At 36.3% G+C, this 14288-nt stretch overlaps 1 protein-coding gene across 1 annotated transcript in view; it reads left to right on the top strand.

Moving 5' to 3' along the window:
* The window catches only part of LOC124645340 (rho GTPase-activating protein 1-like), a 14833-nt gene extending 1063 nt beyond the window's left edge, over window positions 1-13770 (top strand). Inside the window, exons 2-8 of the mRNA XM_047185142.1 lie at window positions 121-230; window positions 3064-3215; window positions 4319-4636; window positions 7887-8128; window positions 8426-8626; window positions 8939-9045; window positions 9195-13770. Of these exons, the coding sequence (XP_047041098.1) occupies window positions 121-230; window positions 3064-3215; window positions 4319-4636; window positions 7887-8128; window positions 8426-8626; window positions 8939-9045; window positions 9195-9365 (1301 nt within the window). The 3' untranslated portion in view covers window positions 9366-13770. The remainder of the gene's footprint in view (window positions 1-120; window positions 231-3063; window positions 3216-4318; window positions 4637-7886; window positions 8129-8425; window positions 8627-8938; window positions 9046-9194) is intronic.
* Window positions 13771-14288: the final 518 nt, after the last annotated feature.

The raw sequence follows: 14288 nt of genomic DNA, 5'->3' as shown, positions 1-14288 counted from the left end.
TAGACACATAATTTGTAATCTCCAATGATTCACAACATTTTTCGATACGACCTTTTTGTTATAATATACGAGTATATATATACGAGACGAGAATAAGTGCAAACGTATGTTTGTTTGCAGCGCCTCTCCCGCCCGAGCTGCTGGATATTCCTGACGATCTCCCCAGCGATGGTACCATAGAAGAGAACTTTGAAGAGGAGCTGGCGACGGCCCCTGAAGTATATGCAGAGGTATGTGCGTCATCATCGTATCAGCGGTTTAGCCTATTGTTGAACGTAAGCTTCCTCCAGAGAGCGCCAACCAAGTACATACAGTTACAGCCTTTTTACCGTCCCACTGCTGGGCACAGGCCTCCTCTCACACGGAGAAGGATTGTGCGTTAATCATCACGCTTCAATAAGGGTTGGTGATTTTAGACTTTATATGCCAGGTTTCCTCGAGATGTTTTCATTCACATTTTATCAGACATTGGTATCTATAGTTCGGCCATTCAGAGAATGCGTTCCTGACACGTCGCGATTGAACTGACGACGTAACTTTTCAATGGCGTTTCAGTTACTATAAAAATATTTTTTGTGGTTGTTTACCGTTTTAAAATTGAGGAGCATTAAAACAACATTATTATATCAATAATCAATGAATGTAGTTACGTCGTCAGTTCAATCGCGACGTGTCAGGAACGCATTCTCTGAATGGCCGAACTATAGTTACTTAGATACTTAGAAAGTACATACAGTCGAACTCACGTGCTCATAAATGAGAGGCCACCACGACTTTTTTTAACCAAGTACATAAATGAGTTGAATTATTGCGTATTAACCACCGGTAGGCTCCTCTATATAAATAGCGCGCCCTTTTGTTGCGTGTTGGTCATCATAATACAATTTTGACAGTAAGTCTGCATGATCTTTTCCCTATTTTGCCCACTAAACCTCCTCTACCCAGTAACCTGGGATACCTCTTAGTAAGACTGGTTGTCAGACTTCTGGTTTCTGTCTTTAACATCTGCCAAAAATGTTCAGATACTATCCTGGACCCACCAATTCAAAGGAAGGACAGTAGGTAATGAGAAGTTGAAACATTCAAAACAAAATTACACTGACAGACTGGTTGTATCTAATAAGAGGTGCGATAAATATCTGATACCTGTATGAATGTCAAAAGAAGTGACGACAAGGCCCTTTGATTCTGTCGAATATTAAATTGAGTACGATATGATAATGACAAGCCAACACGTCTATTTTGAGGCTATGATTATAGGCCGTGCTTCTATCTTCTATTGCTCTATTTTATGCCTTCAAAAGGTTTTGATTTTAGAGGTCAGACCTCTACAATAATAACACCTTTCCATGTTTACTTACGAAAAAAAAAACATACCGGCCGAATTGAGAATCTCCTCCTTTTTGGGAAGTCGGAAAAACACCTGTCCTATTTGATCTTTCCCCGGCCCCTAAAATCGATGGGATATATATGGGATGGGATACTTCTAACCCCGAATTTAAAGCTAGCGAAGCCGCGGGCACAGTCTAGTTTACTCTATAATTGGCTGGCATCCTTCCGTCTGCACTACGCATATAGATATGCAATTTTCTCGATACAATAACTGCACTATTATACGGACTACAGCCTGCAGTTCAGATATAGACACGAAACAATGCAGTAACGTTCACAAAAATACTTGCATTTAATTAATTAGCCTTGAGATCTGAATTTGTTATAAAGGAGTGCTATTAGACCAAATTGTTAGTGATTGTGACAAAGTAAAACGGTGATTTTTTATTGGTTTCGGAAAACGTTCAGGCTATTTGATCTGTCTTTAAATTCAATTGCAAATTGCTGATGAATATTTTATTTAATATTTATATTGATAATACATACTGGATTATCAATATCTAATACAAATGTAGCTATTTCCATCTATGTAATACAATGTAAAATGTGGAGTAACTTATACGCGCAATAATATGAGACACTCACACTGACGCACTGACAATTAACATTAATTAAATTTTAAAAGACCTTTTTCAAACATATGACATTGGCTAGGAATGTCGGGAAAAGTGTAGCTTTCCAGCAGTAAAACAATTTTCCAATTCGGTGCAGTAGTTTCGTCAACCTTTAGGGTTTAAACAAAAAATGTTTCCTCTTTATTATTTATTTTATTTTATTTATAGCATGGATTATGCGTAGCATAAGACACAACAGATGCTACGACACAGCGTAGCATTTTTCTCGTAGCATATTGAAGAAATTCACACGACCTTTTGCTATTAAATAAAAAAACAAGACATTTACTATATTGCGAAATAATGACATTGGCATTGAAAAACTTGCTAATAAACACATGTTTTTGATCGATCTGTTTACTTAAGTTGCAGTTTGAAGCAAACTTTCTTATGAATAAGGAATTGATAATGGTGTAGATAAGTATAGGTTGTGTTTAACTTACAAAGTCGTACGTTAAGGTGAAGTCGATACATGCGAATATTATGTGCTTGCGATATACCCAACAACAGACAACAGACTTTATCTATACTAATATTATGAAGAGGAAAACTTTGTTTGTTTGGTTGTAATGGATAAACTCAAAAACTACTGGACCGATTTTAAATATTCTTCCCACCATCCATACCATTAGAAAGCTATGTTATCTGCGAGTAACATAGGCTATATTTTATCCCGGTGCGGGCAGTAGCTCCCACGGGACGCGGGTGAAATCGCGGGAAAACGACTAGTGAGAAATAAATTGACGGTATTATTCTAAGAAATTAAAAATGAAGCCAGTCTGTAGCATCTAGTAGCATTGTCACATCTCAATACTTGAAGTTCTTCCTAAGCCGTTTCTACAGTCGATGTTGGATTCTACGCTCGGTAAACCTACTTATAACATACAAAACTACCAATTTAAAAACCAGATTATAATGAACGTGAAAAGTTTGAATGCGCGAATATCTGAACAAAATACACTCACAGTTGGGAAACTGTAGTTTCTGTGGCTAGCAATGGCTATATTTATCCAGTTACATGGAACAGCTGTTTAATAATAATTATGTTTGTGTTCAGATCTCGTCGTCGGCAGAGGATTGCTTCGCGGAGCTGAACGGCACTGGTCTCGTGGAAGTGGTGGGGGATGACGAGGTGGGCAGGCGTATCATAGTGGTGTCGGCCTGCAGGCTGCCCCCCAGCAAGGACTTGCACCCTGATAAATTACTTAGGTATGTACTTCTTCGTACAAGCTGTCAGTGAACATCTTCGGCAGTCGTTACGGGTAGTCAGAGGCCAGTAAATCTGACACTCGTCTTACCAAGGGTTATTGGGTTGCCCGGGTAACTGGGTTGAGGAAGTCAGATAGGGCAGTCGCTCCTTGTAAAACACTGATACTCAGCTGCATCCTGTTAGACTGGAAGCCGACCCCAAACTTAGTTGGCAAAAGGCTCGGAATATGAAGATGATGTACTTTTTCGTACTATCTTAAGGAATAAGACATATAAGACATATAAGACTGAAAATCCGTCGAGCATATCGTAAATGTATGATGACGCACTAACGCATAATCGGATAGGAGTGAATGATTTAATGTTTTATCGTATATTTTTGTTTTGGCGTTACGCCACTGATATACTCGGCGCGTGGTTCCTTCAGATATGAACCTTACCCTAAGGTATGCAACATAGTCAGATTTTTTATAAAACAATCAGTTATATCTAAATTAATGTGTATCATTGGTTAGATTTTTGATTGGTTATTAATTTTGGGTCGCAACTAGCACCTGAGATTGCTATTACACATTTTACAAAAATATTAGATAATTAAGATAACTAGTTGTTTACCTGCGGTTTCACCCTCGTCTGGGCAACTTCTTTTTTGTTGCTCGGGGATAGTGTGGCTTACCAACAGTGAAAGAATTTTTTATATCGGTTAAGTACAGTACGGTACGGTACGGTACGGTACAAGCAAAAAATATGTTACATTTTGTGCGTATAATAAAAAGTCGCATGAACTTGATAAACAACCTAAACCTTCTGATGGATCCTTGAACTACAAGCTAAAACATGACCAACTTTATAAAGCTGACCCCTTGAAGGTTGGCGCTTCAGTAGTCCACCATAGACTATGGTTTATTCAATGTTGACCTCGTTTCAGTTCATACACTGGTAGAAGTCTGTTTTTACCTTTATAGGCCCACTTTATAATTCTATCGAAGTTTGAATGAATTTGTATAAATAATTACTGTGTTGACACCCGGTTTATTATTTCTTTATATAGGATGTTTTATCATTTGCCATAAAATAAAATTGGTTATGATTCTTCGTTCCAGGTACCTGATGTTTACACTAGACAAATACGTGGAACAAGACTACAGCGTGGTATACTTGCACTGCGGCCTCACAAGCAAAAACAAACCGCCTCTATCTTGGCTGTGGAAGGCCTACAAGGCTTTCGATAGAAAATACAAGAAGAATCTAAAAGCTTTATACTTAGTACATCCAACGAATTTCATTCGCATAGTATGGCAGATGCTGAAGCCGGCGATTAGCGTCAAGTTTGGAAGGAAAATGATGTACGTCAATTACTTGCATGAGCTGCAGCAGTATATGAATCTGGATAAGCTGTGCATACCTGACGCCGTCCTTGAGTAGTACATTATTTACTGTTTTAATCTATTTATTGCTGTGTCAGTCTAACTACATTTTAATCTCAAACTATCGTTTTCATTTACCCCCTTTGCTGTTCCTCCTTCTAAAATCCGTCACTCTTTTAAAATTGCGTTCCACAGGTATCAATCATGAGTGTCAAGCAAACTAAACATATAATTAAAAAAAAACAACAGTAAAATTATTAGTTCTATAAACCGGCCAAATAAAGTTAATACTGTATTTAATCGAAGCTACAAGTGTGCAACGTGCTTTAGAGAAATGCACCGGACAGTGTATCGTGAGAACGACCCCGTGTTACAATCGTAGAATCGGAGCCTTACCGTTTACACAACTCACCCCGCGGTCACTCCGGCCAAACTCTCGTACAAAGTCACGCGGATAAGTATTTTTTTTATTAATTTATAATTTATATTATTTTAATAATATTTAAAATCGGTGTATCATATTTTGTTTTAAATATTATTTAAAACTGAAAAGACGCGTTTATAAAAAAAAATATGTAGTGGCAATGTAATGTAGTCGTGTAAAAATTACCGCGGAAATAATAAATGCATATAGTGCTAAAAGTTACGTTGTTAAATTTATGTAAAGTTTATAATAAATTGAAGCTTTTAGCAATTTTCTATAAAAATTGTTTGAAGTAGTGAAGCAGTTTCTAAAGCTCACTCATTAAGTTGTGGGTTCCAGTCCAACCTGGAATGTGGCTACATAGTTTTGCAAAAAGTTGCCTTTTGTGACATGACATTGGAGACAAATTAAAATTGCGAGTGTGATGGGTTATAGTACTTATTCGGGTGATATTTTCTAAATAAGAAAATATCTCATCTGCCATTAGCCTTTTCCCAACTATATTCGGTCGGTTTCCAGTCTATGTACGCAGCTGAGAACCGGTGTTTTATATGGTGCGACTGTCTATCTGACCTCCACAACCCAGTTACCCAGGCAACCCTGTTGGGTTGCGCCCTTGGTAAGACTTGTTTTCTTACTTTCTGGCTGACTAACCCGTAACCGTACCGTCAAAAATATTCAAACGACAGCCAGGAGCCATGAGTCTATCGTGCTTTCCGAAAAACGGAAGAACTCTTTATGACAAGATGGTTTCCCATCTACGAACCAAACGGGCCAAGCGTTGCTTACCCTTATGATCGATCGATCCTCTCTTTGGTTTGATTTAAACACGAATGAAAAAAAATTTGAGTACTATTTTTTTCATTTACAAAAGTATAGTTTTACTTTAAAACTTTTCCAAGTTTTCAACTTTCCCATAATTATAGTGCAGTGATGGACGTCCTACTATTAATCAATAAAAACTTTGACAACCAGTAATGATATGCTATCAGATATTACTGTCTATTATTTAAAAGTCATAATTAAAAAATCGTCTGTTTTTATATTTATCGTATGAAATATTCACCTAACAGCCAGTTTCTTCATCAAAAGTTAATGCAAAAGTAAAAGTCAAAGTAATGTCTAAAGTAAAAGTAACGGTCAAATTCAATTTTTCTATTAGTTTTGCTGTCACTTTAGCCTTGAAAAAACGTATTTGACCGTTACTTTTACTTTAGACATTACTTTAACTTTAACTTTTGATGAAGAAACTGGCCGTTACTGTCGTATCTACTGAACAAACGACTAATATTTGATAACATTTTTCCAAATATATTTCTGAAGTACATAGTAACTATATTATTCAAGAAGGAAACATTTCCACAAAATGACCTTTAGGATAATTTCAAGTTGGAGGTTTCGTGTCGGTGCATCAACGGCCGACTCGAGCTGTCCAATTTAGAAGAACCCTTAAAATATCAATTGGTCGAACACGGACAGTTACAGAAATAAGCATGTTAAAGGCCAATTCCATGGAGCCAACCTTCACCTTTAGATATTTGCTAGTAATGCAACAAATCACATATGTAGTTCAAACTAACCAGTGGTCCGACCCAATAAATAATTCAGCTGAATATTGAACGGTGTCTTGACTGACACATCGATGAAAGGATGCAGTCGATTAATTTTAAATAGAACTGATTAACACGCAGGTATCGACCAATCGATAACTAGTAGAATCAGAAAGTACTTTTTCCGAGAATTTAAATTCAACGATTTTGATAGCTGTTAGGGTTAGGGCTTCAAAGCATGTCGTGTCAAAGCTTACGAGTAAGTGCATTGATGACCTGTGCTCTGTTCATTGACCGCCTTTCTTACTTATTATCGATTCCATAATCGTCCTTACTCGATTCACAATTACGTGTACATTAATTTGTCTCCTTGTAACATCAGAAACTCACTGCGCTTAAAAGAAAATAAAAAAGAATTTCCTGACTGATTTATTACAGTTGACTAGCATAGTACCTACAGACAAATTAAGCTCTATAAATCTCTTGTAAACAAGTTAACAAAAACTGTAGCTTGTAACCTTCAAATAAGGTTGAAGATCTAGTTGCCTAAACAGAAAGTGAAAATGGGAGATCAGTCAGCTTCTTATTCTGCTAAAGAAGCAGAAAAAATAGCGAATTCAAAAACCGAGGAAGCTCATGGCGGTATCCCTAAAAAGGTACCGATTCCTAAGAATGTTCAGTGGGCTGCTTTGCTGAATGAAACTGCCCCATTAGTAGAATCGGGGCAAAGAGAAGAAACGTTGCCCATGGCCGGCGAAGAGTCGCTGGACTCGAAACCAGGTCAGGTCACTGCATTATCGAATAATGCCAAGTTACCGGGTGTGAAAAAAGTCACCGCCCATTTGTTGCCTGGCCCAAAGAAAGCGCAAGCGACGGCCTTGCCAAATACTAAGAACATACAAGATACGAAAAAGGATGAGGGAGTATCTAAATCTGCCAACTCTCAAGAGGCATCAACTGCTATACAAGATCAGGCAACCGTTTTGATCGATAGTATTGAAGGCCTTCTAGGCATGAAAATAGACCAATCTGCATTGCCATACGACGTCGAAGTGCTGGTAGGCGAAACTCAAGATCCGTCCAAGAACTTATCGACTATCGATGAAGAGGGAGATGCAGCTCTAGACGAAGCCACAGGCTTTGATATGGACCACGATGGTTTACAGAATTTGCAGCTCAATGACTTAGCTGGAATCCCTTCAACATCTGCTGGTATCACTGAAAAACGATGGTGTGTAATCCCCACGCTTACATTCCTTCCTTACGTCCTTCCTTTTCCTTTTGCTCAATATTTTCTTCAAAGACTAGAAAGTGAAAATCTTTGTTGTAGGTATGATAAATTGTTGCTGTCCAAGAACCCCAGGGCCGCGGAGTCGGCCCGTCAGAACACAGTTCCTACGGAAACGTCACCAGTAGCGAAGTACAAAAAGAAACCGAAGAGCAGCCTGTCTCCGCCCCCTACGCAGCAGTTCGGCGTCTCACTGGCGTTTATAAAAGAGAACAATACAAACATGGTCGGAGCTATCCCTCCGGTCGTACGGCAGTGTGTCGAGTTCCTGTCACAGCCCGATGGTAAGTGGATGCTATATTTCGTTACCTTTGTCTACTATCTGATCTGAAATCTATCACATAACGAAAAGCGATCTAAGAAAAAGTTGAACCTAAGAGTATCTACATCAGGGCCCGGGAAAGCGTAATTTTCTTCACCTATCTTGGGAACAAATAGTTTGACATAACTTATGTATAGGTACACTTTATACAACTATGTATATACTTTATTCAATCTCAAATCAACAGACATACATATTATACAAATCCACCGATAAACAATTACTTACTTAACTACATCAATTAAATACATCCCACCAGCTTTAGAAACGGAGGGCATATTCCGTCGCTCGGCGAACATGTCGGTCATCAAGGAGTTACAACGTGCCTGCAACAGGGGCGAGCCTCTGAGGTTCAGGAATGACCCTCATAACGCTGCGGTGCTTCTAAAGACCTTCTTCCGCGACCTGGAGGAACCATTGCTCACCTTCGACTTGTATGACGAGATTATGGATTTCCAGAGTATGTTTTATTTCATGCTTTTGATTTTTTACTAATGTCCAAGCTGGGTGATAATACGATAGTGGTTACTGAAAGTTTTGCCCCGCTCTATGCGAATTATGGTAATTTCTAATAATATTTTGCTAGCGCTATTTTAAATATCCAGACTGCCTTAAGGTGTTTTCTGAATTTGTTACTCTCTTGTATACAATACCCGGATAAAAAAGTCCTTTTATCTTTTGTCAAGCTCCAAGTACAATCTAATATTATTGTATCTTTGTATAAGTCCGGATAGTAATAACCAGACCAACTAACTTATTTGAATGTTTTCAGACTGGTCCGCCCGAGACAAGCCGAGAAAAGTGAAGATTTTGATCCTCGAGCGACTGCCGTTAGACAACTACAAGTTGTTGAAATACGTGTTCCAGTTCTTATGGAAGGTTTGTGCTTTCTTTATTAATTTTGGTCCTAAGATTTATGAAAAAAAGCTTTTAAATGTTACCTACGTTACGATTTTTTATTTGACACACACGCCACTCATAAGTTGCAAGTTGCAATTTCTTCTAACACATATATTTTTGTCTCCCAGGTTCAAGATAGGAGTTGTCTGAACAAAATGACGACAAATAACCTCGCAGTGGTCTTCGGGCCCAACTTGGCTTGGCCCCCGAATGGCCAGATGTCGCTACTGTCCATAGCTCCTATCAACAACTTTACAGATTTCCTCTTAGCACATCAGGAGTCCATATTCATCATCTAAACACTTCTATCAAACAATGCCTGTAACATTGTCTGTATGCAAACATAGATGTGAATATTTGAGAAATGTTGAATTAGAAATGCCAAATTTTTGTTAGAACCTTAAACGGTAGGCTATGTTAACTTGACATTCTGCTGTACACAGCTGTACTTTATTTATTTATACGCTAAACTTGAAAATCGGATTTACACAATAGTTTTGGTAATTTTCATTTTTTTTGCTTATTGTTTATATATTTGCATAATATATATGCATAATGTTTGTGTTTATATGTGAAATGTATTTCTTGTTGCGACTTTTCAATATATGTAATTTTTGAAAGACGCTTATTAATGATGCATGTGCCAGTTAGCTTTGACCCCCTCCAATCAAAAATAGAAAAAAAATATGAGTGATTTCATAAATCACTACTAGTCACTTAATCCGACTCAGTGTCAGCAATATTAAACTGCTTCCTTGACAATCGCTATGAAATACTGCTTTTGCTTTTTACTACCAATAATAATACAAATACACAACTTTATATTCTTCTATAGAGTACTCTCTACTACTTTACTAATCTATGTAAAAAAATATCGTAAACTATGCATAATATTTGGTAAACCAAAATAATAATAAAAAAACATGTTAAAGAGCTGTTAATTTGCACAAATATTAATAAATATGCAATTCAATAAATCTATTGCATTCTACTATGGGTAGAAATTATATAATGTCCATAAAGAATCAATGTCAATGCAATATTCATAACGACTGGATAAATAACAGTGCGCTTTCATTTACGCTATTTAGGGAACGGGGTGAATCGATAATACTTAACCTCGATTGCGTATACTTTTAATCGATTACCGCTTATTAACGTTGTGTGCAAAACGCTTGACCTTTCACGAAGACATGTAATTGACTAATTAAAGCTTCTAGCTCGATATTATTTATGCTATAATTATTATAAAAGTTGCAACTTCATGACTTACTATAAAACTGATGATAGTGTAGACTGCATGCAAAGGAACACAGGTTCACGCACAAGTTATACATGCGTTATTAGCGGCTGGGATGTACAAATTTTGTTTTCAATTGTTGTAAGATTCGATAAAATTCTATTGTCCGAGAGGTAGCGTTGCAAATACGAAAGTCAGAGCTAGTTGATATGTAAAAAATGTGACATCTTAAATTTTACTTATAGAAACTAGACGTAATAGTGCTGAAAACAGACGCAAGGAATAAATAGTTTTCCCAAAGTAAAGTTCAGCTGTTCGCATTCACTTTTAAAGAAACTTGATGTGCTAAAATAACGTTAGAAGCGACAGAAAAAGTGTAGAATCGACACAGCAGAGGTAGACTTCTGGACCATATTAGCACCACCATAAATGCAATGGGCTCAAGATCTTTCTATGGCATCTCTAAATCCGAACAAGTGGTAACGAAGAGTTTTCATGCAGTCTCTTACCAATTCTTCTCCAAGAGACCAACTCCTTGGAACCGTGCAACTAGCTTGACTTTTCATAAGAACTTGGACGAATTTATGGATTGGCGTAAAACACTACCTTCGCACCGCCTCCCGGACTATGACCTGCGTTTAAATTACATAATCGAGGTTCAATATTATGTTACGGATTCATTTCATTGAAAGGCACGAGGAACATAAAGGTTCGTTACAATTTCCACGGCAGAAGATTTCTTTTCAAATGTTTAGCTTTATAAAATACACTGGCTAGATAAAAATGAGGTTTGCATACTTAATGCCTTCTTTTCACGGTTCAGAATAGTATATGTTCTTAGACCAGCATGATTGGTGGTCACGTATACCTTTGTCAAAATTAAATATTCTCATAATGTAACTTGGCATTCAAATAAATCATTCCTTTTTTATTACGTATTGTTTACACGTAATTTCCGGCACTTGTATGCGGCATTTATCTACAACCGTTTGCGTTTATTCCAAACTTTAAAATTTAATGGGAGGTTTTCTTTTTGAGGATTTAAAAAGCAATAGTTTTTTAAAACTCGTTAGATGACGTTTTACCTGCTACTGGGCTTTAGCCAAAACGCCAAGACTTCTGCACAAATTGTTCTCAAAATCTCTTGGTACGGACTACGGAAAGAATTTTGTTATAAGGCCTCAAAATTATGACATTGCTAAGATATGATCCTTGCAGTAACGTACCAAGAACAGCGCCATCTAACCAGCAGCTAGGTAAATAATTTAAAAAAAATAAAATCTCTCATTCATATGGGATGATCAGTTTGTTATTTGGTAAGAAAATCTTTTTCTTTGACTCGAAGTGTTACACTTGATAAATGCCGAGGAAAAATGGTTTTGTTGCTAAATTATTTCGCAAATTGCAATGGACTGATAGAAATTAATGGATCTGAAGATACAGGACTGTGGTCGTGTAGATGTAGGATGGAATTCTTACGGGCTACAATTCTGAGTAAACCTTCTATATCTCATTGACAATACAAGTGGTTGATCCCACAACTATGTATATTTAAACATTTTAACAGATATTGGTACATTGACGATTGTAGCCCGTATGATCTTATTAAATATCAAAGTTTATACAACTTTTGATATTGTCTTCTTGTACTTTGTCTTGTAGTATAATAAATGATAAAAATGATTTTAATATGTAAAATAATATGACTATTAACACATAATGTACCTTACCTATGTTTGTATGGGGTTGATGGGGTAAATTAAATCTAGTGTCCCATTGATGTAGACATTAAGTTTATCTGAAGTAGATTTATAATAAGTTATTATTCTTTAATTATGTTATCTGATTGAGGTTTGCAAACCCGTAAGGCCATGTTCACACTATGTCGTTAGGGTTGTATTATTGTTCACCTGTTTCCATAATCAAGACTTGATATACAACTGATATCTGTCCGTTCACGTACTAATCTTAACTAATATTTGATATTTTGTGTGCAGAAGCTATTGGTGCACTTTTATAACTTGATAATTACTAGCCATTACAATAATATCGGTCTTTATGGCAAAGTGGGAATATGGGCTTAAGCAAAGTACCTGTAGTGTGTTCAATGCAATGTAGGCGTATGAAGTGACTTTTTGAACGCACTGTACTAAGATAAGTGTTATTTAAGGTACGGGTGTGAAGCCGACTGCAGCAAACGACATGTCGAAGTGCTATGTCACCACTGGACATGTCAAACATGAGTATTCCAGCGTTGGTATCCAGTGACATACGGTGACCGACGTATTTGAGAACAGTCGGTGGCAATACGATACCCTTATTTAACTGGTGACCCTTGTAATACTTTTTTTTGACTGTGTGCAATTTGTCGGATTATAATAAACTCCTTCAAAAGTATGCTGATTATAAGGAGGTTTAGGGCTTCTTATAGTTCCAGAAACCAGTCTTGCAAGGACATGTCGCTTGCTGCAGTTACGCGTCCCTCGTACCTTTATCAAGGCTTACTTCGCGAAGGATAACATATGGAAATTATAATTAAATAGAATTAATATTAAGATTGTATACCAAAAATAACAAAGAGTAGTGGTTATATAGTTTTAAAAACACATCTTTATTAGTAAATCAACAACGTTATGTATGTAACGGTATCATAGGTGTTTAGGGCCTCTTTATTAATATTTCATTGGTTAGTATTTAATTATTTAAAACCAGTACATGTGTGCTACGTAGGATGTAATCTCTTCTGCAATTTGATCTGTTTGAGATTTTTTTTATGTAAGTTCAAAGAATTTTGTGGAAACGGTAAGAAGAGTAGAATTATTACTGGAAAGGTTTATATTTTATTTCTTTATTGTTCAGATCAATCAGATAATTAACATTAGGTATTAAAATATAATTTATAGAATATGAATATTTATAGAAATGGTTTCACGAATTCGCACTCAATGTTGATATCAAATATTATATACAAAATATATGCAGGTAAAATGTTGTTTGATAAGTAATGTAATAAATAACAATTCAGAATGTTTTATACTGCATATGATGAAAATAACGTTTTTGCATATGAATAGTATGTAGTTGATATAAACGTGACAAGTTGACCGGGGTTCATTATGCAATAATGCCCTGACTGGAGCATAATCTTTCTATTAAGCCAGTTAACTCGCCAATTTGTGACTCCGATGCAAGCTGGTAATATTTTCGAATTATTATTCTGTATCGGTTTTGATTTCCAAGCAATTTATTATCTTCGTTAAACTACCAGATAATAGGGCACTACTTCCTATGCTAAATGTTTGCACAATTAAATTGACGACAAAAAATATCTGCCTAGTAGTTTTGGAAATAAATTGCAACATCCTGTAGCATTATGGATAAGAATATGGATTTTATACTGTTTTCAGCGTGCATATCTATGTGCTATCCATATATATGTATCTATGTCTTGATATAAAACAAATCAAAAGCTGAAAAACCGTGCCATTGTTAAAAAGTAGCATAATAATGATTATACAAGTCACAAAATATATCACGTTATATAAAGTAATAAAGAATATTGTCAAATAATGTGCCCGTAAATTAGATATGTATTGAAATTTATATCGACTACTCATGTTGTAAATAGAAAATTAATAGATTTATCAATAGTTTGTAATTGTTTCCGTGAAATGTCGGAAGATGGCGCTTTGTCTAATGACAAGCGAAGTGGGTCGGCGTGTGAGTCAGACTCGCATCGGACCGGTTTGTCGAGCACAATTATTTAAAAAATGAAAGTAACTGTACGTCATAAACATCGGAGCAAGCTTACAGTTATTACTATCGAGATACCGCCATACATACAGATGAACAATAACCCCATTTCGGGTTAAGTATTATTTTAAAACGCGTTTAAAATACCGCGTTTATATATGTACATGTATATTTAATTATAATATTAGTTATCATTCCATGAGGAAACTATCTTTTTGTTGTATAAAAC

Source organism: Helicoverpa zea, chromosome 31 (genome assembly GCF_022581195.2).
Source record: "Helicoverpa zea isolate HzStark_Cry1AcR chromosome 31, ilHelZeax1.1, whole genome shotgun sequence".
Taxonomy (NCBI): Eukaryota; Metazoa; Arthropoda; class Insecta; order Lepidoptera; family Noctuidae; genus Helicoverpa; species Helicoverpa zea.
This window is presented reverse-complemented; position numbering and strand designations above follow the sequence as displayed.